This window comes from Erigeron canadensis, chromosome 5 (assembly GCF_010389155.1).
Source record: "Erigeron canadensis isolate Cc75 chromosome 5, C_canadensis_v1, whole genome shotgun sequence".
Lineage (NCBI taxonomy): Eukaryota > Viridiplantae > Streptophyta > Magnoliopsida > Asterales > Asteraceae > Erigeron > Erigeron canadensis.
In genome coordinates, this window is record NC_057765.1 from 3,484,173 (window position 1) to 3,508,832 (window position 24,660).

Genomic DNA, 24,660 nt, shown 5'->3' on the forward strand with positions numbered 1-24,660 from the left:
ATGATTGTAATTTTGTGACTCATCACCTATCCTTTACTATTATTCTTTCCATATAAATTTGAGAAACGATGTATATATTTTAAAATTTAGTAATGTTCTTAGTAATTTGGTACGTTTAAAATAATTTTAATTTTATCATAAAATTAAAGAATAAATTTTGATATGAAAAATATAATTTTTTATACATAGTAACATCAACATTTAAAGAACTTTATTTTAAGGCGTCTGGTATCTCGACCATATTGGTAATTTTACCAGACTATTAATGACAGGGGGTCGCTTTTACTCTATCAGATTTGCCATTACAGACAGGGGGCCCATACTATTTTGAAACGATATGGTTGAGATACTAAAAATTTGGGTCGGGATACACCAGGCGTATTTTAATCTCAACAAAATAAAAAAAAGCGTAACTACAATTAACATTTTTAACTATTAAACATCAATACTTAAATTGTAATCGGGAGCTTTAAAACGACAAAACTTACAAAAATATTTGTTTAAATGGGGAATCTGAACAGCACATTAAGTCGGTTTGTTTATAAAAACGCATTGGGATGTTAAAAACTTTGAAAGTAGGGCTTTAAACTCGAGTTCCAAAACGTTGTCTACCCTCGGGTCTTTTCTATAATCAATATAAATCAAACCAACTCCTTATATTTAATTTTTTATACATACAAGTATACAACCCCAAGCCCCGAGGGCCAAGGCCCAAACCTTTCTATAATTTTCGGTGTTTTATTATTCTACCCAATATATAAACAAGATCATTTTAATTCTGTGCCATGTGTGTATTTTTTATTGGAAAATATATACAAAAAAGTTCCGAAATTCCATTTTCGCAAATTTAGGGAGATCATAAAATGGGTTATAGTTTAGCACATAGCAGAGTAATGTGTATATACACTATAATATAAAATATAATATTAAGGAATACAATTAAGGTGGGATCATTGGACTATCATTGTGATGAAAGTTTAAAATATACATCGAAATGTTTGTATTTGTTATGTATAGCAAGAGTTGCGCGCGTTTGATACGTATTTTTTTTTGTTAAACTTTAAAATTGGCTAAAAATTATTTTACAGATAAATAAATACAATTTATCAAAAACATTAGCATCTGTATTTTCTCAGTCATTGTCTCATTTAACCTTAAATAATTATTTGATTTTTGTTAAAGTTGAATAAAACCATCTTTAGATTGAGCCCAATATGGTAAAATTAGCCATTTATATGACTTTGTTTTAGTAGTACACAATACGATTAGGATTCCAAATGAAAATGTAGAATATATGTTTGGAACGAAACTTATTGAATTTATAATTAAATAGAAAGAATATATTACCAAAAAAATTATAAATAAATACAACTATAACTTGTAACAAAATATAGTTAATTAAATAAAATAATGAGATAAATTCTTGGAAAACTTACGAACCAATGCTTGGAATTGGAAATCACGTGATACCATTAAGACAAAACACCCCGACCAAGTAATTAATTAATCACAAAAACATCATAGACAGAGACTAGTCGCATGAGTGAAAGTGCCTTTTAGTATATTTAAAATCAAAATGAAAAGGAAAAAAATTCAAAAAAAATAAATGTTAAAGTATTATTAATTCACTCTTATTTCTCAACACATTGGTGATCTTTGAGGAACCCCCTTTCTTCTATTACTCATGCTTGTGGCCATGTCTTCTTCAGAATTCACCTTACTATTAAACTTTTCAGAATAATAAAGGTTGCTCCTTTTCTTCTTTACGAACCCGGTGCACATCAAGCTCATCGTTTCGGACCCAGATGAGCCTGAACCGGAGCTCATCGGGTCATCCGAGTCCACGATAGTTGAGTGAGGCGTCTCGTTTGTCATGTTATCATCCCCACTATCATTATTTGGGATGAAGAAATCGGGACCAAGTTGTAATGAAGTGCATACCCTTAAAAATGGTGTGAGGTCTCTATAGTGCTTGAGCACAAAATCCACCTAAACATATATATTAGACCAAATCACAATTAGATATTAGACATTTTCAAAGAAGTAGTCTCCCTAGCTAGGTATAGGTAAGTGTGAATAGAAAAAGGTATAGGCAAGACCGTCGATATCTCAACTTTTATCATACACCGTACTGTTAAAGTATTGAGAAGGAAAAAAAAAGTAAATGACAACATTGGGTATTATAATTACATTTACATTTTCAAAAAAGCAACTTATCTCCTCTATTCTCCAAATATGTCTATATGCATATACATATATCCGTAATTCTAGCTTAGAACAAGAAGTGAACATGAAATCATGAGTCTTATGGTTCTAGCTAGGTAAAAATACACAGAATATATATATCCATAATTCCTAACATTTTTCATTTAAAATATATCCATAATTTCATTGTAATCACTTACATAATTGAATAGTAATTTCTGTGATTGGTGAAATTTTCTTAAAATATAAATAGATCAAATTAAGTTCCTCCATAAAAGGAAAATTGCTTAAAGAATTGAATGAAAAGAAGTTATAAAATTGTATGATATGAACCCTAAAATTGGTGAAGATCTTATATATCTCTAACTTTCTTGTCATGATCGATCATTCAAACTATACAATTTGAATCGAGCTTTCTTTGGAAACATAAATATATTCAAGGTTACAAAATCTTTCGAGTCAAAGTTGACAATCTTTAGGGTTCATGAACATAAATAATTTGAATATTAGAATCACAAATAACTTATTTGATTGGAGAATTGTATTCTAATCCCATGTTATAAACCAAAAATTATAACAAAAAACTACATATTATAAATTGAAAAATATAATATATTATAGGAGTTGAATTGCAATACCTTACACCCTAAAGAGCAATGGATAAAGGGTTCTTGAAGGCTTCTATCACAAGAAGTGCAATAGCTTACCGAGCCCTTAAATTGTCTATTTTGAGGTCTCTTCTTGATGAACACCACTTTTGCACTATTGATAGTATATGCCTGGTATATATACACATAGAAAAACATTATTAACCAAATCAACAAGTATACACTTAAATTATACCTTATGAGTTATGGTAGTTAGTTTTAAGAATTGTATATATTTTTGTGTAAGTAATATAAATAAAAATAATAAAAAGAAAACTTACTTGAACATTTGAACAGTCAATAAGTCTTTCTAGATCTTCCAGCCGTACAACATCATGGTATACATAACGTCGAACTTGAAGAAGTCTATGGAACTTATGAATATGATAACAATGTGGACATATGCTAATGCAACAATCCAAACAACATATATTTTTTTCATTCTTTTTTGCATTCTCATGAATTGGGCAGGCCTCAAAGAATTTCTGAGTGTAGAGAGATTCTAACCAAAGTGGCTTTCGAATTCCCTATATATATATATGCATAAACAAACATGTATTATATCAAAATTCTGTAAAAATATGAAGTAAAGAAGCAAGTTAATTATAAGAAAAATAATTAAGCGTGCAAAATTCTTAAGAAAATGTTTGAACATACCATGATCACATAAGCTTTCTTGTAATAAGTTATATGCAACAAGAGGAGGGAGTGAGAGAGGGGGGATGTGAGTATTTATGGAGTAACACAAAAGAATAAAGAGTATAATTTATTCTCTGAATTGACATAGATAAACTGAAATTTAAGATAAAAAATCTAGAAAGATGCTTTAATATTTGTTTCAATATATATAAAAAATATATTTATTTGATGTTGTCTTCTACAAATTTTGGGTCCCAAATAACGATAGAGAGGCTGCTTTCAGTTTCTATCAAAGGTAGAAAGAACCCCCAGTCTTGTTGGGCATGAGGATCAAACCCATGATCCCTGTCTCCACAGGCAAGGGCTCCAAAGGTAAAAAAAAAAACTGTTCAGTGCCGCCTCTTGTGGGTTTTGAGCTCCAATACCTCGGTTAAGATGTAGACAGACCTTACTCCTACCTAAGTAGAGATGTTGCTTCCATTTTTCTACCTAAATGGTAGAGAATAGGCCTTCCAACCTTTTCATGGGATGATAATCGAACCCATGACCTCTGTCTCCAGAGGACGGGGTGTTTAACACTGATCCAACCATACTGCTTTGTTTCAATATATATATATATACACACTACTAATAATAAAATTTACTTTTCAAAAAAAATATATACACACTAATAAAATTAATATAAAACTTACAAGTCTTAAAATCTTAATGCATAAAGTACAACAGGTTTTTATTTTTGACAATTTTATTTTTACCTCCCCAAATTTATATTTTTTTTTAACTTTTGCCCTATTAGTGGTGCAAGCGAGAATATACAATTCGTAAGCTATCAGAAATCGACTCATAAATCATTCGAAATCGACTCAGTTTGAGTCGAGTCGAGCTCGAGCTACTCGAGTATGTTTTCGAGCCGAATCAAAATAACGAGCTCGTGAAGATCGCGAGCCTTATCAAGCATCTTTAATATTACAAGTTTACCCTTTATATATAAATATATAATTATTAATATCTATTATTATTATTTACTATAAATATTATAAATATATATCTTATCGAGTCGAGCAAGCTCGATGATGTCGTTTACTCAATCGAGCTCGAGTTCGAGCTTGGAAATAGAAACTCGATCGAGCTCGAGTTGAGTTTCGAGCTTCGAGTTCTTGAGTCGAATAGAGCTCGAGTCTGACACTGTATCAGCTTGACTCGACTCGTTTACATCCCTCGACCCTATCAACGTTTTCATTTTCAATTGTCTAATACCAAATTTTATAATTCTCATGTTTTTATCAAACAAACTTTAACATATTTATGATTTTATTTTACATGTAACATGTTCTTTTAATTCTTTTCCTCCATTTTGTTATGTACAATATTTTTTAATATATAATAATTTTTATCATCTTTAATTAAGTTTTACGTTCATATAACATTCAAAACAAATTATTTGTATTAATATAGTTATTGTTTTATTTCATGGTTTAAATACTTCTTATTCATATACATCATTTTTATTATTGTTACATGTTTTATTGTTTTTTTAATTATGGGTTCAACTGTTCAAGATAGATATATTTATATCATACTAATATATTGTGTGTATTTGAAACTTTATGTTATAAACATATAAGCAATACCTTGGTATAATGACTAGTTGTAGTGTAACCTTAATGATAACACGTATTGTGCTATTTTTCAAGCGTAAATTAAGGTGTATATATAGTATCTTATTAGATTGGTCGACGGTCATGTACTCGTACGTGGAGGACTCGTGTACGTAACACATAACCATGAGCCTGACCACTGACTCATATTGACGCTTCTCGTAAAATCAGCAACAAGCTAAATTATTACTCTTTTTACACTTGATCAATTGTAAAAAAAGATAAAACTTTGGTGTAAATTTAAATAGATAATAGGTTAATTGGACAAGTGGTTACACTCTTAGGTAATGTTTTTAAACAGGTCGGTCCAACCGGTCCAACCGGTCGAACCACGGAGGGACCGATATTTTTAAGAATTCCGGTCTAATATATTGTTTCCGGCTCGAATGAACCGCTTTGAACCGAGTCAACACAAGTCAAATATTTTTGAAATTTTTTTTCTAATATCTTGGCAAGAAGTGTAATACATATATATAACTCAATATATTGCAAAATTGTAAGATGAGGTTCTTATTTCCCACAAACATATATATATATGTTTATAATTAAACTAGTTGTATCGTAGTTATTTTGTCTTTTTTATAAAACCACATTTTCCTCTACATTAAACTTTAGCATATATATACATATAAATCTCAATCAATTGAAAAGTTATAGCTTTATGTAAACTGTTTATGGTTCTACTAATTAATTTTGATTAGAGATAAGGGTGTAATTCCATATTTTAGCAAATTGATAAATTTTAGAAAAAAAACTGACCAATAAAAATATGTTATGTGGCCTTAGTTAAAATGTCAAAAAGTCAATTTTGTCAAAGGATGTAGAACCAGTTGAGTCAAACTTTGCTAGAAATCAATTGCACAAAAAGACAAAAAAAATAAAATATGATCCCAACATATACAAGCTTCGACGTTCACTACAATTAGCTAAATGGAGCCGATATTATTTGTCAAAAGAGCCAATGATACTTGCCAATGGAAAGGGTGCTCTAGAGCCAAATTGCCAGTTCATGCCAATGTTACTTGTCGATTGAGAATGCCAACTGCACCCTTGCCTCTTATCATGTAGTATACTAACTAAATTTGGCTATTTATGGACCAAATAACTGGTTTTGTTAACAAATAACAATTGAGTTTTATTTTTAATAACTTGGTTTTTTCTTATCTTAAAAAAACAATATGTATGCTTAATTTATATTTCGTTTTTTGTTGTTGTTGGAAGAAATGACTTTTGAAGAAGTTATATTTTATGTGTTTAGATTTGTATTAGAACTTGTTTTAAGTATGGTTTTTGTGTTAGAATTTTGTTTGTTATGAATAATTGACGTAACTCAATTTTATTGAACTTATGCCATGTTTAAATCAAAAATCTTATGGTAATATTAATACAAAAAATGTATATTTCATCAAACTCCAGTTCAACTGCGATCAGACCAGTAAAATTTTATGATACCGATTCAATGTCGAATCTGGATTTCAGAATATTGCTCTAATTAAGGTCTAAGGTATCTATCAATCTATAATATCCTCTACCTTCCAAGGTTTAGAGGTCATGACAATTTATATCAATGAGGAAAACTCAAGCCCAATATCTTACCGACATGCGGTTCAAGGACAAAAAATTATATTATCGACTTCTTACTTCTTAAACCTGAAAATTCAGAAAATCGTCATCACAAATCTACCATAAACTGTAAATTAAAACTTATTAATTGTTATTAAGATTTATGAGTTTATGACTACATATTATACCAACCACAGAGTTTATATGATGCATCCCTAAAATACTCTAAATACATGAAAACATATTTAAAATTGCAAGTAAGTTGATAGGATTTTTATATTATTTATACATGTTGCCAACAGTGTTACTCCATATCTATCACCTTGGCAATAGAGCTATCTAAGCTTGACCCTAGACCTTCCAAACTTCTTGAAACAGCTGCCATTTCTGTCACTGTTTGTGATAATGCTAGCTGCATTGGCTAGCCTAGCTACATGCATGGTCTTGAAGATGATGAATCTACAGCCCATTGACGAAAGGGCATTCAAAATTTTGCAAACTTCTTCTTTCACTAAGATTATCTCCAATCCAAGGACGATTTTAGGCATTCTTGAGCTGTCACAATATATTCTTACAAATCCTTATATATCCTTACAAATTCTTCAAATCTTATAACTTTATCTCCAACCATACAAACATCCTTACATATCCTTTTACCTTCACTAAAAAACAGAAATATACGTAAGGACAAGTAAGAGCATACCCTTAGGTAAGGACATCTTTCAAAAAAATCCTTAGTTTTTGACAAGTTTTAACGGCGAAGGATATCCAAAGGCACCTAAGGACGCCCCCATTGGAGATAGCCTAACCATTATTAGTATTTTGCGAGTATGTTGTATCTTTTCCCCATTGCAAAAAAATCATAGACATAAACGTGTAACTAATGAATTAGTTACTGTATTTGATCAATCATAAATATCAGTTTATTTTTTAATTTAAAACTTATTTGTTTTTTTATAAATCAATTTTGACATAGAGGACATCTCATTATACAATGACAAAATCTTACACGTACGTTAAAGTATGAGATGTAAACCAACCCTTACATATGATGCAAGAAAAAAATCTACATATTTGTTACTTCAGATAATCAAACCTAAAACCTGTAAAAAAAAAAACCCAAAATACTTAATTTAGGGAGACAATGATTAAATAGTTTAACAATGAGTCATCCGAATTTCTCCTTAGATGGAGACGGGGCAATATGATAAAAAAAAAATTAATAAAGAGAAAAAAATTAAAAATTCAAAGAATAAGTTTAAAAATCGGACAAAAGTTAAAATTCTATAAAAAATTTTAAAAGTTAACGTCACAATTAAAAATTTCAAGAGAGGTTTTGGTCTTTGTTGCCCTCCATTTTTTACCACCGGGTGCAAAGTACTAGTTTAACCTTTATCCTCGCGTGTGACGAGGAGGAATCGCTTCAGGGAGTGTTGTGCGACACTTTCTTTGGCCTTATGCCTTCTAATATATACTAGCCTTGTCATAGCCTGATGTTAATTAATTCTTATTGGCTCGTACTTAACCCTGGGTGGTTTTCTCCTTATTTTTATTTGTAAAGAAAGCAACAAAGAAATGGTTAACATCCTCCTTGCATATACGTCCATGCCAGTTCGATTCTTGGTAATGTCCTAAAGGGTTTGCTCCCTATGTGTTAAACGAATATAATATTGCTAAGATCTCACCATATATATTTAGATGTGGCAAAATTCGAACCTGCAAACCTCAGGAGGAAACCACATTATAGAAAACCTCTTAACCACTAAGTTAACCCCCAATACATTAATTGGTAGCCAACCCAATTAACAAACAACAACGAGATACAATTTTAGACTATTTTTATTTTTATTTTTGAAAAAATACAGACATATATTACCACGTGACCTAAAATGGGTAGTTTCAAAACAACCATTTGAAAATTAAGATATACAAAATAATAAAAATAAACTATTGACCAAGAATGGCTTTTGATGACAACATAGACTCAACTTTGTATTACACAACAACAGTTTAGACAATTGATTGCTCAATGTTTAGAAGATCTATCACCTTTGTATATAGTGAATTAGTGATTGCATTGACATTATAAACGAAATACGTATACTTGTAAAAAATAATAATTAATAAAAGGTATAATAGATAAACATTTGATGTTTATTCAATAAATTTTAACCATCTATAACATATGTATAAAATATACTACGCAAATATGCAAAAAAATGTTATAGGTGATTAAAGTTTATTATAGCAATATGAGTTCCCAATTGATGAGCTTTATATATTAAAAAAAGTAAAATTATTTTAAATTTGAATCTTTCAAATGACTACAAAACAACCCCTTAAACCTTAAAATAACCCCTTAAATTATAAGTACATTGTCTGTTGATTTCACTTTTTATATTAAAGTTTCATCATCTGATTCTTTTAGCGGTTTATTTTGCATATTAATATTAATACCCTTCTAATCTATTATGGAAAGGCACAATTATGACTTTCATGTTTCTTTAAAAATCTCAATTTTTTTTGGTGTATAACATATTTTTATTCTTCATAATATCCAACCTTATATTTTTTTTATTTGGTCTTTTATCTAGTGTCGACTTAAAATTTTTTGAAAGCTTTAAACGATATTAAGGACTAGTTCATTAATATGCAAGCTTGTAAACAAAGAACAAAAAAAAAAGAAGTATAACTCGACTTATATTTTTGAACTAGTAAAAAAAAAGCTATAAAGGTTGATGCAATCGATGCAAATTATATGATGATACTTAGGGCATTGGCAATGGATGGAAGAAGCATTGTTGGCTTAACTATATTACTCCTTTCGTTCCATGTTAATTGTCTTAGTTTGACTTTATAAGTCTTTTTTTTTCCAACTTTGACCGTAAATATTTTTGTTTGTGTTATATAACAATTGATTAAAAATATATGAATTGATTGAGTTTTAAATATACTTTTCATTGATATAATTTTCATCGACTAACATATAACACAAACAACGATATTTACAATCAAAGTCGGAAGAAAAGACTTGACCAATCAAAATAGGACAATTAAAATAGGACGGAGGGAGTAATGGGTTAAGCATGGGCCAAAGGTACCCAAAATTTTATATTTTAGGCTTAATTTTTTAATTAGAGTGTTTTATAGACTACAATCCACAACAAACTAAGAACTAGTGGCGGCACCACCACGTCGGCATGTCTACCACCACCAGGTCCAGTGGCGTCCGTGCCACTAGGTTCACTGCTGGCTTGTAATTCCTTTTATATTTATTGTTATTAATGCTAATTAATTTGTAAATTTGATTTTAATGATTAAAAAAAATCGCATTCTAGTGAGCTAGGTCCCCAAAGTTGATCTTGTTTTAGGCCCCGAAATAGCTTGAACCGGTACTGGGAAGAAGGGTGAAAGATTTTCCTTCACCGCGCGGGAATAACACTTTCGACGGTGAGGAGAGAGTGGAGAGAGAAAAAAATGAGAAGGGGATGAGAGAGAGGAGAGAGAAGATTTGTGACTTTTAGGAGTGTTTTTTTTTTTTTTTTTTTGTTCTTTTATGATATATTATATGTTTTTTGTGGGTTTTTTTTTATATATATGAAGTATAATGTGATGTGAGAGATGAGACGTCAATACAAGATATGAATTGATAAATATAAATGATGACTTGACGCTACACGACGAAAGTTTCCTCCTTGTGAGGAAGCCCAGTCCTAATAGCTACATGACAAAAGTTTCCTAGGAAGCAACATTTTCACATGTAAACCTATAAAGAAAATGTCAACAAATAGCAGTCCCCCACCACGAGATATGAATTGGTGAACCAGTGAACCCCCATGCATAAATTGACCCATAGTAATGCTTCAATCTCAATAGGACCGGTCATGTAAGTGTAGCCCAAGACTATCGAACATCTCCAGCAGCCCCTACCTTTATGTCTTAACACAATGTTTATTTATGGATGATGATCCGTAATTTCTTGGGCCTTTTGTATATTACTCCCTTGTACATTGATATATGAAACATTTAACACTTTACGGCTAGATTTTAGACTCGTGTCTAATACTGTCAATATTAGACTTTGATACATTTAAGTCATAAAAGCTTATAATTTTGAAGATATACGGTTTCAAATATTATACTTTGCAAGTTGTAGTAAAATAATCACAGGTTCGTTACTGTCTTATTAACTAAGACATACTGATAGAATGTTTTTCGTAGTCATTCCACAAGGCACATGCTACAATAATTGCTCTATTATAAAGGTTTTTGAAACCAGTTTTACTCATAATATGATACTGTTATGAAAGATAATTAAGAATTAAGATATAAAATTACTTGCGATCTTGTACTTGACATTCAAGTATATGTCTTTGACTATGATGCAGACCCATAACACAAATAGATTTATTATCAATAACTTGTCCTATGATAATTAGATGACAATTAGGATTGTTTTCATATTCTTTTATAACAATCAAGACTCTTGATTTGAGTGACAATTGTAACGTTAAACATTAATATGCAAAGCTAATATATAGAAATGAAGAAAATTTTATATTATATCTTTTTTCTATATTGAAATATATTAGTATATGTCTTATTTTTCTTTTGTGCGTCATGACAATTACTACACACTTTAATAATAATAAAAAAAAGTACAGGTACTCTTAAATTTTTAAAATATTTACATTAAATTTTATCTATTTCGAATTATTTAATTTTATACTTATATGATAAAATATAGTATTAGATATATATATATATATTAGTTATTATTCAATTGGATATATATCAGTTATTAATCTAGTAGATAAATATTAGCTATTATTCAATCGGATATATATTAGCTATTATTATTATTTATTTATAATATTAAAACTATTGGGTAAAAAGTGTAAATTTATAATGGAAAATAAAAAAGTGTAAATTGAAGTCAAAATTGAAAATAAAAGTCAACTTTAAAAAATCAAGAGTTGTGATTGGTCGATAAGTTACTATAATAAAAGATATTAATTCGTACACTAATCGACGTTCTATCTTTATTTGGCTCATAATGCATTATTGGTGATATTAGTTTCTTTCTGCTCTTAATTACTCGTGGTCAATGATGGGAGGTTTTATTCATTATTTCATGTTCGTGAGATAAATTTGGTTTTATTTTGTTTTATTTATAGATTATAATAGTATTTTTTGGCTAATAGAATGTTGCTAGTGGTTATTTTATCTTAATATATTCCGCCGTTAAATATATATATATATATTTCGTCTACACAATATAACGGAATTTAGTTTTTTTTTGTGGTGTTTAATGATTTTTAATACTGGTTGTTGCAGCTTTGTATCGGTGGTGTTATAATATATCAGAATATAAGATAATGTTACAATAAATCTAAAAATATACTATTGTTTTTTTTTCTTTTAAATAAAAATGAAAATACATTTTCCGTCTTTTATTAATCGACCAACAAAATAATGGCCCCCTATAGCCCCATCAACTTCATACTTCTTCTTCTTCTTCTTCTTCTTCCACCTGACGCATACGCAAAGGCAAAATTGAGGAAATGCTGATGGCAACCTCTTTCTAAAGGAAGAGCTCAACCACAAGATGATCAGAGAGACTGTTGGACATGTCGTACTGGTTTCAATTAAAAACTGTTACTCTATTATTATTATTATAATAGTCCTAATACCCATACGATGTACGAATTAATTAAAGTATATATCATATGATTTTTTAAAGAAAATTTAAGTTTAATCATAATTTATTCGATCAATGCATTTTTTCACGATGAAAACCTATATTTTTTTTAATCATAATTTTCCTTTCGGCTAGATTAAATTTTATATTATATATTTTTTTAGTAAATGATAAAAATTTTAAGCTTATATGTATTTACTTATTTAAGAATAACATGAAAATTTATATTAAAATAATAATAGAATACAATAATAAAAGATACATATAAATAAAAACAAAAAAGTTAATATACAAACCTGATTAATTTAAATAAAAGTATTCATAAAAGTAGAAAGTGTATATAGCAAATTTTATCACTATGTTCACTTTGATAAGTATTATTAAAATAGTTATATGAAATTTTATTAACGATTAAATAGTATTTGATAGTAATAAGGTAATTAAAATTTAGAAAAATATAGAGGACACATATCGTATAAATAATGAGCCAAATGTTTATCAATAAAAGTCTTAATCATGTTTTAGTATATTGATAGATAGGGAAAACTCTTATTAGGAAAAACACATTAACTTATAAAAATACAAATACAAATACATAAATAAAAATTACAATAATTAATTATAAAAGTATTATATCTTAAAATAACATAGAAAACCACATAAAAAAAAAACGAGTAACCTAATCGTTATTATGTTAGTTTCAAACTTATTCTGTAAAATCTTGTCAAATAGTATGTATTTGAGTGTTGTACTTTAGAGGTAAGTACAATGTGCAATTGTGCACGCCTATTTAGATTTTTTGACCTTAGGCCTTAGGAGCGCCCCTAACGGGGGAGGGAGTACCCCAAGGGTTGAGTTTGGGTTCACCGAACCCGAAAGGCTACACCACCGTCGGGTTTTGGGTAGGACTTGGGTATTGAAAATTGGGTGGCATTTCGATTGGTGAAGCCGAGCTTTGGGTAGAAGATATGACCATTACAAACTGGTCCCAACCCCCGACGGTCCCTTTTTTTTTATTGTTATTTCCTTCTTTTCTTTGTTTATATTGTATATAAATATCTATATGAATTGTATAACTTGCAGGTGATAATTTTGATAAGATAAAAGGGCTTTTATAAATGACCAAGTTTGGTCCCTTTAATTTCAATGCTTTGTAATATATATGTAAAATCTATAAAATTTTAATTTGAACATTTTTAGTACCTGCAATATGTTTTATTAAAGAGTTAATTACTGAAATGGTACCTAACGTTTGCGCTATATTACTAGTTTCATACCTTTCCTTTCGAAATTACGTTAATCATACCCAACGTATGCAAATCTCCACTTGGACCATACTGGAGGTTAACGCCATCACGTGGCCGTTAAAAATCCCCCACGTAACTTACACGTGAGGGGTAAAGATGTAATATCGCGTTTTTTAATTACTTAAATGGTACCTAACGTTGGCAAAATATTGCTGGTTTCATACCTAATGTTTCTTAATTACTTAAATGGTACCTAATTTTTAGTTATTATTATTTTTTAAATTTTCTATTTTGAAAGGTGAATTCCGCTCTAAGTCAATGTCTTAAAAACTGGTATTTTAGTCATACTGGTGTGGAAAAGTTTCTGGTATTATCGGTATTACCAAAAATACCGGCCGATACGACTATTTTTAATTTGTATTATTTTTCTTTCATAAATTTTTCCCAAAACTTGTTATAATTTAACGAAAATAGTCAAAATGCACTTATAATCCACTAAAAAATAATACCAAATAGGTTTTTCGTAACAAAATATAAGCTTAAAGTTCACAAATAACCAAAAAATAGCAATAAAGTATCATAAAAATAATTTTATAAAAAATTAAAATTATCTTTTTTGAAAATATTGGGAACACTAGAACGGTAATACTAGAAATATCCAGGAATACCAGAAATATCGGCCGTTTTTTACCGGTATTTAAAACATTGCTTTAAGTTTCGTGTCACAGTAAATACTGACCGATATTTCTGGTATTCCTGGAATATTCCGATATTACCATTGCGGTATTTTCGAAAAAAAATAATTATTTTTTTTTTTAATGATACTTTATTGCTATTTTTGGTTATTTGTGAACTTTAAACTTATATTTGGTTATGAAAAACCTATTTGGTTTTATTTTTGAGTAGACTATAAGTGTATTTTGACTATTTTCGTTAAATTATAACAAGTTTTGGAAAATTTTTATAAAAGAAAAATAAAACAAATCTAAAATAGTCAAACCGACTGTTATTTCCGATAATACCGATAATACCAAAAGTTTTTCCACACCAGTATGACTAAAATACCAGTTTTCAAGACATTAACTTGGAGCGGAATTCACCTTTCAAAATAAAAAAAATTAAAAAAAAATTAATAACTAAACATTAGGTATGAAACCAGCAATATCGTGCAAACGTAAGGTACCATTTAAGTAATTAAGAAACACGATATTACATCTTTATCTCTCACATGCAAGTCACGTGGGGGGGTTTTTAACGGCCACGTGATGGCGTTAGCCTCCAGTATGGTTCGAGTGGAGATTTGCATACGTTAGGTATGATCAGCGTAATTTCGAAAGGAAATGTATGAAACCAGTAATATGGCGTAAACGTTAGATACCATTTCAATTTTTAACTCTTTATTAAAGTAAAAAGTGAAATACTATTATTTATGTATTTTTTTTAGTTTTAATGGAATTATGTTTTATGTTTATATGGTTTTAATGATATGTATTAAAATTAAATGTAAAAGAAAAAGAAATTTGGTAAGTTTAATGAATTGAGTATGTAATGCATAGGATTTGGATAAGAATTGGGTGGTTGTAAGTTGGAAGGTTTTGATTGAAGGATGATTTGGGTAAGTTTAACTATGTGGGTAGTAGGGGTGAGTACGATTCGATTTGAGTCGGTTTTTAACTAAAACCGAAACCGAACTGTTATAATTCGGTTCTTGAAAACTAAAACCATTGGGTTTCGGTTTTTTCGGTTTGGGTCTTATTCGGTTCGGTTTTTCGGTTTTAGTTGGTTTTTAACCACTTGTGGTTTGGGTCTAATTGAGCTTGAAAAGTTTATAAGTTTATAACTTACAATTACACCATTATTAATTTCAACAAGTTTTCAAAACAATATTAATAACAATAACACTACAACAATGACAACAAATCCATTAAAGTAAGTTATACAAACTTCAAACAAATTATATATATAACTGATTATATGTTTTATGCGTTGTTTAATTATACAATTATTAAAACAAATTAATCTTGTTGTTTATTTTCGCTTAAAACATATAGATGATATTATTATATACACCTAAAAATGCAAATATATTAACATATTTACCAAAAATTAATAATAATATGATATAAATATAAAATAAAGTAAACAATATATATATTTTTGGTTCGGTTCTGTTTTTATGGTTCGGTTTTTCATTAAAAATCAAAACCGAACCATAACTTTCGGTTTTTAAAAAACTAAAACCAATGGTTTTTGGCTTTTTCGGTTTTTGGTTTTCCGGTTCGGTTTTCATGGTTTTTCCGGTTTTCGGTTCGGTTTTTGCTCACCCCTAATGGGTAGTACTCCCTCCCCCAATGGAAAAGGGGTCAATGGGTAGGGCCCCCAATCTCGTGGTTTAATCAGAAATTTAGTTTTTGGATTTTTAAAACCAACTGGGTTGGATCAGTGGTTGGAGTTCATGCCTCTGGAAACAGAGGTCATGGGTTCGATCCTCATGCCCAGCAAGGCTGGAGGTCCTTTTCTACTTATGGTAGAACCTGGAAGCAGCCTCTCTACCTTTGGTAGGGGTAAGGCTGTCTACATATCAACCTCCCCCATACACCGTCGAAGACAGTATTGGGACCCAAAACCCGTGGAAGACGGCATTAGGAGTTACTTATTTTTTTTAGTTTTTGGATTTTAAGGGACTTAATTTGACAATTTATTGTCAATTTGGAAAAATATACTTGTAAATAATTGTCATATAGACAGTTATTGGCCTTAAACTCTTTATATGTACGTGATAATTATTCTAGTCCATAAATTCTCCCTGGTTCACGTTCTCAAACACACATACATGCACATATATGGATTGTATTCGGACGAATAGTTTGGTTTAACTGACAAATTGATTTGATCTAAAAATAACCACACACATTTCAGAGAATCCGGTTAGTTTTGTTTGTTCACAGTAACATCCCCAACAAGACATATGTTAAAGGTTGATTTTCAATTTTTCATTCATTATAAAACAATAGTCAGAGGTTTTTAAAGCACTCCATCTACCTTAAGAACTGAATTAAGACTATCTATACGACTACATCCCAAAACACAATAATATCTGGCCGGGTACGGTTATTAGGGGGAGAGGGAGGTTTATTATGTTGATCAATTATTGTATAAATTAAACATATATTGAATTAGGGATGTGTACCTGATCATCCAGAAGCCGTAGAGGGAAGACGGCATGACCCGGTTGAGGGCCGGGTTCCCGTTTAGGGTATGCGCTAAGGATGGAGTTTAGGTGAAGGCCACAAGAGTTTTAGAGAGAATTTAGAGGGAATGATTTATGTTATGGTGGTAGGCCCCTATTGATCTCTATATATAAGCACACCCAAGGGGAAACCTTAATTAATAAGTATGGTAATTACGTCCATCAAATAATTACCTATTAATTATTTAGGGGTCTACTTATTAATTATTTAGGGGTAATTATGTCATTGATCATTATAATTAGATAAATGATTATAAGGGCCACATATATAAATATATATATAATATATAATTATTCTTACATTCTCCCACTTGGCCGAGTAATAATTTATTATGGGTATTAGATTAGTCTGATCATAAGTTAATACTCATTTTAGTTTTAAACCAGAACTGTAGCAAATAAATATAGTCGTTGATTTAGTTATTCAACTCAGGACCCCCATTAATCATACTACAATCCCAAATTTAAAACTTAAGTAAACATTAGGATCAAATGACAAATAAGCCTTAATGTTGATTTGTACAATTAGTGTCTATACTTCATTAGGCTAACAAAACGTATTTAGAGATGAACAAATCTAAACGAGAGGAAAAATTCTTAGCTAATCATTCATAGTATGATATGCAGTTGCGCATGGTCATCGGTAACACCCGTCTTTATTATGAGCTCTTAGAAAAGACTAACGGGTGATAGACCTTAAGTTATAGGTACCTTAAGCATATCATGAATGTATTCAATACGAGTATTTAGTTTCCTCTACTTGTTCAAACTGTTACTGTTTGAAAACAATAATCTCATATTGAATCTAATTAAGCTTCTCTCAAACTGTTATTGTTCGAGAAATCAGGGTAACTGACTTTACCACAATAAGTCTTCAATATGTTACTAATATGGAGTTACTTATGAGTCAACAAAAAAATTTCCAACAACACTAAGAGACTACACGTTATGTCATGATAACTAAGATTGATAACAGTTCCTTATGACTCTTCCATAAGATAATTATGTCTGCTGACATAAGGATGTGTCCTGAAATTGACATTATGTTTCCTCTGAATAAGACGAAAATAAGAGTTCAGAGTAGTCAAACAGATTTAATCTTCTCATTTACTTTTATAGTTCAAATTGTAGTCTTTCATTTCTTATAGATATTGAAATACTTTCTAAGATGCTTTATCATAATCTAGACCAAAATTATACTTATATCAGTCTAGTGATCCAACAATGTAGTCAATATCTAAACGAGTTCAGACTTGAACATACATAAGGCTTCCAACTAATGAAGCATATATAAGGCTTCTAAGCATATGAAAATAATCTCATTTATCCTATTAGCCTCTAAAGGAGCGCAATATTGCATGTTACATTTATAAGGATCTGCTAAGTACAAAAGCTTATGGGAAGAAAATAATATCCCGTCAGATCTATCATGTCAAATATGAGTTACCATTGCTTTGACATTATGTAACATATACCTGTCAAAAGAATGTCATCTATATAAGGACAAGTTTACATTACTTGCTCCCACTCATCTTTAGGTAAGTACATTAATCCATTTGAATAATCATGAAAAGAATTGCATTATTATTTCATCAAAATCCACTTATTTCAACCCATATATGGATTTTTATTGACTTACAGACTAAGTGTTCTTCACCTTTAGTTAAGAATTATAAGGTTCCCTTATGAACATGTAAGTTATGAAAGTTGTTTTAATATCCATCTAATGTAGCTCTAAAGCATAATAAGCTACTGAAACAACACTGATCCTCAAAAAAACCTTGTAAGACACACAAGTAGGTTCTTTAATAACTTACATCCTCTTGAGTTGAGCCATTATGCAATCAATCATTCTTTTAAAATAATAACGTTTTCATTTGAATTTAGTTTAGTTCCTTTAAGGCGATTCAACCAAAATCTAAACGTCATTCTGATTTGTGAGGTCAAGATGCCGACAGTAGCTTTATGACATTTAAAAGATTAATTATTGCTTAGTGCATAATTAGAAGAGGTATAAAATCAATAAACTTTCCAACATCCATTTCGACTCTAATCAGGTAAGGTATATAATTATCAAGGTTAGTAGATCTTTTGGATCTAGATTGATGAACCTCGTGAGTTGATTATTAGGTTTATTAAAATTTTAGATTTATAGATGAGCTTGGTTAATTATCAGGTATATTAGGGGCAACATTTATTTCTAAGTGTGTAGGAGTTGGTAAAGTCTGGTAGACAAGAGGTGTAATCGGAGTTAAATTCGGAGTGAAATTTAATGAGTCTCTCCCCCCGCCTCTTGTACTTTTGGAAAGTCCAGATCATAACTTTACTACTCCCACTAAGCTTAGAAATCTTTAGAAATTCAGCATGCTTAGGGTCAACATTATATTAAGACCAAAACAAAATCTAATATCATTTTCTCTTATTGAGGATTACATGAGGTTCCATGTAAGAAATCTAAGTTTGCCCATATTCAATTAGGCATCAATTAAACTTTGTTAGGAGTAATATTAGATACTAAGGAGACAAGTCATTATAGAGCAGTACCATGCACAAGAAGTGTATTTTAAGGTAAGAACAAATTTGCACTTCCCCACCTCTTGAAACTTTTGCAAGTTATATTCAGGATACGTAATGCTCCCACTAATCTCTAAGATCTCTAAGAACTCAGTATGAGAAGTTTCAAATGATACTCTGATGTGGGAAACTATACATATATGTTAGACTTGATTACTTTATTATCTTGCTTTCATAAGAAATTATAAAGGACAAATTTAGAAGGAATCATAATAAATATAAATGAATAGATTTCTTGAAGGCTTTTGGCCACTGTAGACTTTAACACATGCTAAAGTCATTAAGAATGAGATTTAATAAGAATTTATCATTCGTCATGATTGCTCATGATTTTTGGTCTTAATGGATGAAATTCATATGTCTCATTGTCATTTTGTCAAATTATTCATTTTCATGATAACAAAAGGTATTATATAAGGTAGTGCTATGATAAGGGTTTCTATCCAGAAAATGATAACCAATAAGATGAGAATTTAAAGCTAATAGTGATTGTGGGTCATTAAAACCATGTAACTGTCAAAGTTATAACTTTAGTGATGATACTATATTCCGAGTAATCCAGAATATGTAAGGTACCATAAAACCTAAATGAACCGTCATTAGGGTTATTTGAACCTTAATCACTTACTCTCATGGTAGTCATTTATAGATTTTTGTAAGGAAATACATAGAACTGTTAATTGAAATATTAATATTAGCAGACTCAAGTATCATAAATTCATAACTACTTATCTAAGCCAGCAGACTCAAGTATCATAAATTCATAACTACTTATCTAAACCAGCTACTTCCTTAGAATATGGATAGTCATATTGCTCATGCCTGTGCTAATGACATAATCATGCAAAGTGACTTTCTTTTCGAAAGAACTTAAAGCTGTAAAATAGACCTTAGAACTATCCTTTTTAAAGTTTAAGTGGTAGTAAGGTAAATACTATCCAGTTTATAGTTTCATGTCATTCTTTCCCTATATGTATATTGTTATCAACAAACTCATTTTCCTTTGGTACTTCCAAGTCTTATAGTTGATTTTTTAAGGCATCTAATCGTACTAATGGAAAAGTCATTATTTAAGGCACTAAGAAGTTTAACTGATTTCCATATATAAGCCCTTTAGTTTAAGGGACATGACATTATGTATTAGGATGTATTCACATATGATACTTAACTAATTTAGAATTTGTATTTGCATGGGTTTTTATGAATTATTTTGATTCTACCATTTTCACTGAAAACACATTAGTCTGTGAATTTAATAATATGGAATAGCTCACCTGTACAGAAAAAAAAATTCCGAAAGGGATAAAATTAAAAATCTATAATAACTGGATCTAAAAAGAGGTAAAATGTTAAAAATCTATAGAAATTTTTTTAAAAGTCCATGAAAAATCTTACAATACATTACAAAATTTAAATTTTGAGGAGGCGCGCATTGACCCCCCTTTAGTACTGCCCTCGACATAAGGCACAAGCCAATGATAGTCAAACCGTTTAGAAGCACTCTCGTTTTTACTCAAAGTCTTGAGTTCGATCGTTAGGTATGACAAACTTTGCGGTTTTTCCTTCAAATACTTATAACGGCTCATAATCAACATCTTGTTGTCTATGCTACATGCAAAGCTTCATCATTACCCAGTAAGGTTTCCTGACATCGTATAATGTTAGAAAAGCAAACATAAGGTACAAATAAGAGAAACACTTCGGTCTTTCAGTTTAATTTTGCCGGTCCACGCGACCAAAACTCAGTTCGGTTCTTAGGATTTTTTTTGTTTTTCGGTCTTCAGGTCTGACTGGTTCGATTTGGCCCCCTCCGATATTGACCTTATTTCATTCTTATTTTGATCGTTATAAAATTAAAGATCACATTTATAAAAAGGAAAAGTATAAGAACAAACAGAATGGTCAGCGTTTGAGCCGCACGAGGGGAGATCTCTCTCAACTCTTTATATTTTAAAAGTGCATTCTGCACCCTTTATATACTTTTTTTTAACCAGCTTTTGTTTTCTTCAAAGAGTTACAAAGGTTCAACCAAAAATTCTGATTTTTGTATTCCACCATCTTATAAAAGTACAAATTAAAGTTTATAAATTCTTGACTAGTTAATAGCCATAATTGTAACTAAAAATTTCTACCATAATCTGTTGTGAGTTTATCTAATCAGGTTTATTTCAATGAACCGGCCGGGTATCAAGATAAATCATGTAATCATTTTCAAAATTTAATAAACTCGTCCATATACAATTCACATGTCAAGAATTTATAAAATACATGATGATGCAGTTGACTACAAAATGAAAACTGGTTAAGAAGTTATCAAGTTTATATGTGTAAATGTTGTGTATCTTCTCTAAGGACGTACAGATCTCAAATATGCTATCTTGACAACAAAATGAAAACTGTTTACATAAAGAGTTATCATGTTTTGATGTGATATGTTGTGTATTTTTAAGGTTAGATGATCCCAAACATCCTAATCATATTTTTACCAAGAAAATAACATCTAGAATGCAGTTATAAATTGTAATGCATCAGAACCACTGTTTTCTTTTTAAAAGCTACGAGTAAAGTTACAGTTTGCAAAGAAGACCTGTACGATAAAGCAAGCAGTCTTTTCATACTATACCTTGGCAAGACAACGAAGTAAGGAAAAAACAATTACAATGACAATGACAATTACAATTAAAAGGACGGGCTCATTACCCATATTGACCAACCCAAACTGGTTTTCGTATCACAACTACAAATCCAAAATTAAGATGAAAATATCTGGGAACACATTGTTTCTTCACTGGCTCGATATATTACACTATATGTTTTCATAGTGGCCACCATCACAAAGAAACAATAATTTTCAAATAACGTTTAAACTTGGATGGATATGGCAAACCATGGATCCAAGTTATAACATCAACTTATAACCAACATTATCAACTTAAGAGATTATAGGCACAACTTTAAGCTGAAGACGGTTAATTATAGGCATAGCTTAATAGATTATAAGTCCATTCACATATCAACTTTTCTATTTTATTATTTTATTAAAAAGAGAATCATTGTATTCACATCCCCCTCAAAGTAGAAGGGAAAAAAAAAAATTTATCCAATTACACATACACCAATATTTCCAAAGATAAATCTCTATACACCGTTCTATTAAATAAATGTAACACAAATTTACTTATGTAGAGATGCTTCTTCTAGGTTTTATCTAAATTAATGATAGAAAAAAAACCTTCGATTTTTGTATGGGGTGAGGATTAATGTCTTGAACAATCTTCTCCGGATGAACGTCAATATTGGAAAATCATTTGTAACTTCTAACTCTCCATGTACACCAACATATCAGCTAATAATCAACAATAATTACCACACCATGCATGGATTTCAAGGTGTATCCCCTTGACCACACTCGATGGGTAAAACCATCACAAAGAGTACATAAGGAAGCATGCCCCTTGGCTTCCGCCATTTTTATCTGTATATGGACCGTATGAAATACAATGTACATCACTTTAAAGTATCAACACAACTAGCTTCTTTTTATATTTGCATTAATTAGTCTTCTAGTTAAATCTCTAATATATTGTTATCAAAGCCGAATAGTGTTAAGAAAGTGCTACAATTACAAATAGTACGATATACAATATTTGAAAAAATAACAAAATGAATGAATAATTCTATTAATAACTCACATACTGATATGCAAAATATTCATAATGTAACAAATATTTGTACTATTATTAATAAATGACTTGATTCTTATATCAAACTGAATACATCAAAACTTTGTATATCATCATAAATATTGAATTGAAATGAGTACTTTGGGTTTTAATTAATCCCCTCCACATGGTGGGCTGATTCAGTTATCTATATATATTCATCACCCTTTTATTTTAATCTTACACACTTTTAAATCATGTGATTTGCTCTTTACCCTATGTCCAAAATATATATCTAACCATCTCAGTTCAACCCCCCACCTCCGTTAGCTTTTATAAAGGTTTTGTTAAGACAAAAATATGTTATATATTCTGGTCATATATGATCAAATTCTGTTAAACTTAACTTTTCATATGTTTTTACTTTGCTTTGTAAAAAAATAAGTATATTCATATGATATTGAAGATTATTAAGTAATAACTCTACTAGAAGACATACATTTGCTTGTACATAGTTACTATACAAATTTGGTTGTGCACTGCAAAAATATTAGAAAATTTTAAAGAGAATCTAAATACCTTTTTTCTACTAGAAGAAAAGGAGATCTTATAGTTGTGGCCTTGTAGGATGTTTTGTGAGTTTACCACTAATTAATAAAACTTAACTCAAAAGTTATGCAGAATTCTTAATATCACAAATGATAGTTTTAGTTTGGAAAAGCGCTCTAAGGGTGATGGCATCACCACCACCCATCACTTACTCACCATTCAATTTTAACCAATCACATTACGCCACCTCAAATCCATCACTCACTCACCACTCACCCAAATTTGTTGGCATTGCCGCCACTCAGCCACCACTCACTACAAATTTATTTTTATTTTTAAAATTAAAATTTCATTAAACATAAATCATTACATAAACATAACTAAAAACATAAAAACTAGATAATAAAACTAAAACACATGCAAACATTAAAAAAAAACCAACAATATATAAATAAATCTAGTCTTTAGCGACGTCGAGATATGGTAACTCTTGAGTCACAATATGCTCCGTAAGATCATTTCGGAGCCGAAAATGTGTCTCCTCGTCCCGTGTCTCCTCGTCCCGTATCTCCTGTAAACGATCATGCTGACTGTTAGGTTGGACCCGAGGATCTCCAATTTGATGGATGTGTTGATGTGTGTTTTTGTTTGAAATGTGTGTGTGTGATTTGAAATGGAAGAAGGTGGGATAGTATTTAAAGGAAAAAAAAAACAAAAAAAAACAAAAGTATAAAGCTAGCCGTTAACTCTCCAACGGTCACCTTCCACGCGAGTGGAACTTCCACCCAAAACTCACCACTCGTGGGTGGAAAATCGTTGGCGGCGGTGTTTCACAAGTGGTCGGGGCTTCCACTCGTCTTCCACGCGGGTGATGCCAACACCCTAAGTTATGTGCTTTTAAAGGAACGGTCATATTAAATGATAGTCCCTTTCGTATGTAATATTTAAAATCAAAGTTTATGTCC

At 30.3% G+C, this 24,660-nt stretch overlaps 1 protein-coding gene across 1 annotated transcript; it reads right to left on the bottom strand.

Annotated features, from left to right (window-relative positions):
- Nucleotides 1-1,638: 1,638 nt before the first annotated feature.
- On the bottom strand, nucleotides 1,639-7,097 carry LOC122601009 (protein RGF1 INDUCIBLE TRANSCRIPTION FACTOR 1-like). Its single transcript, XM_043773786.1, has 4 exons — nucleotides 7,035-7,097; nucleotides 3,134-3,379; nucleotides 2,844-2,984; nucleotides 1,639-1,989 (listed from the first exon to the last, which is right to left on the bottom strand). Exons 1-4 carry the CDS (start codon nucleotides 7,095-7,097, stop codon nucleotides 1,639-1,641), a joined length of 801 nt encoding a protein of 266 aa, XP_043629721.1.
- Between the last annotated feature and the right edge of the window lie 17,563 nt (nucleotides 7,098-24,660).

What these genes read in the sequence shown, in the direction of transcription:
- LOC122601009 (XM_043773786.1), bottom strand. Translation starts at nt 7,097, where the DNA reads ATGGCAGCTGTTTCAAGAAGTTTGGAAGGTCTAGGGTCAAGCTTAGAT. An exon ending in TAGATAGCTCTATTGCCAAG is followed by an intron (nt 3,380 to 7,034) that starts GTGATAGATATG and finishes ATATATATATAG; the next exon opens with GGAATTCGAAAGCCACTTTG. An exon ending in ATTGCTCTTTAGGGTGTAAG is followed by an intron (nt 1,990 to 2,843) that starts GTATTGCAATTC and finishes ATATATGTTTAG; the next exon opens with GTGGATTTTGTGCTCAAGCA.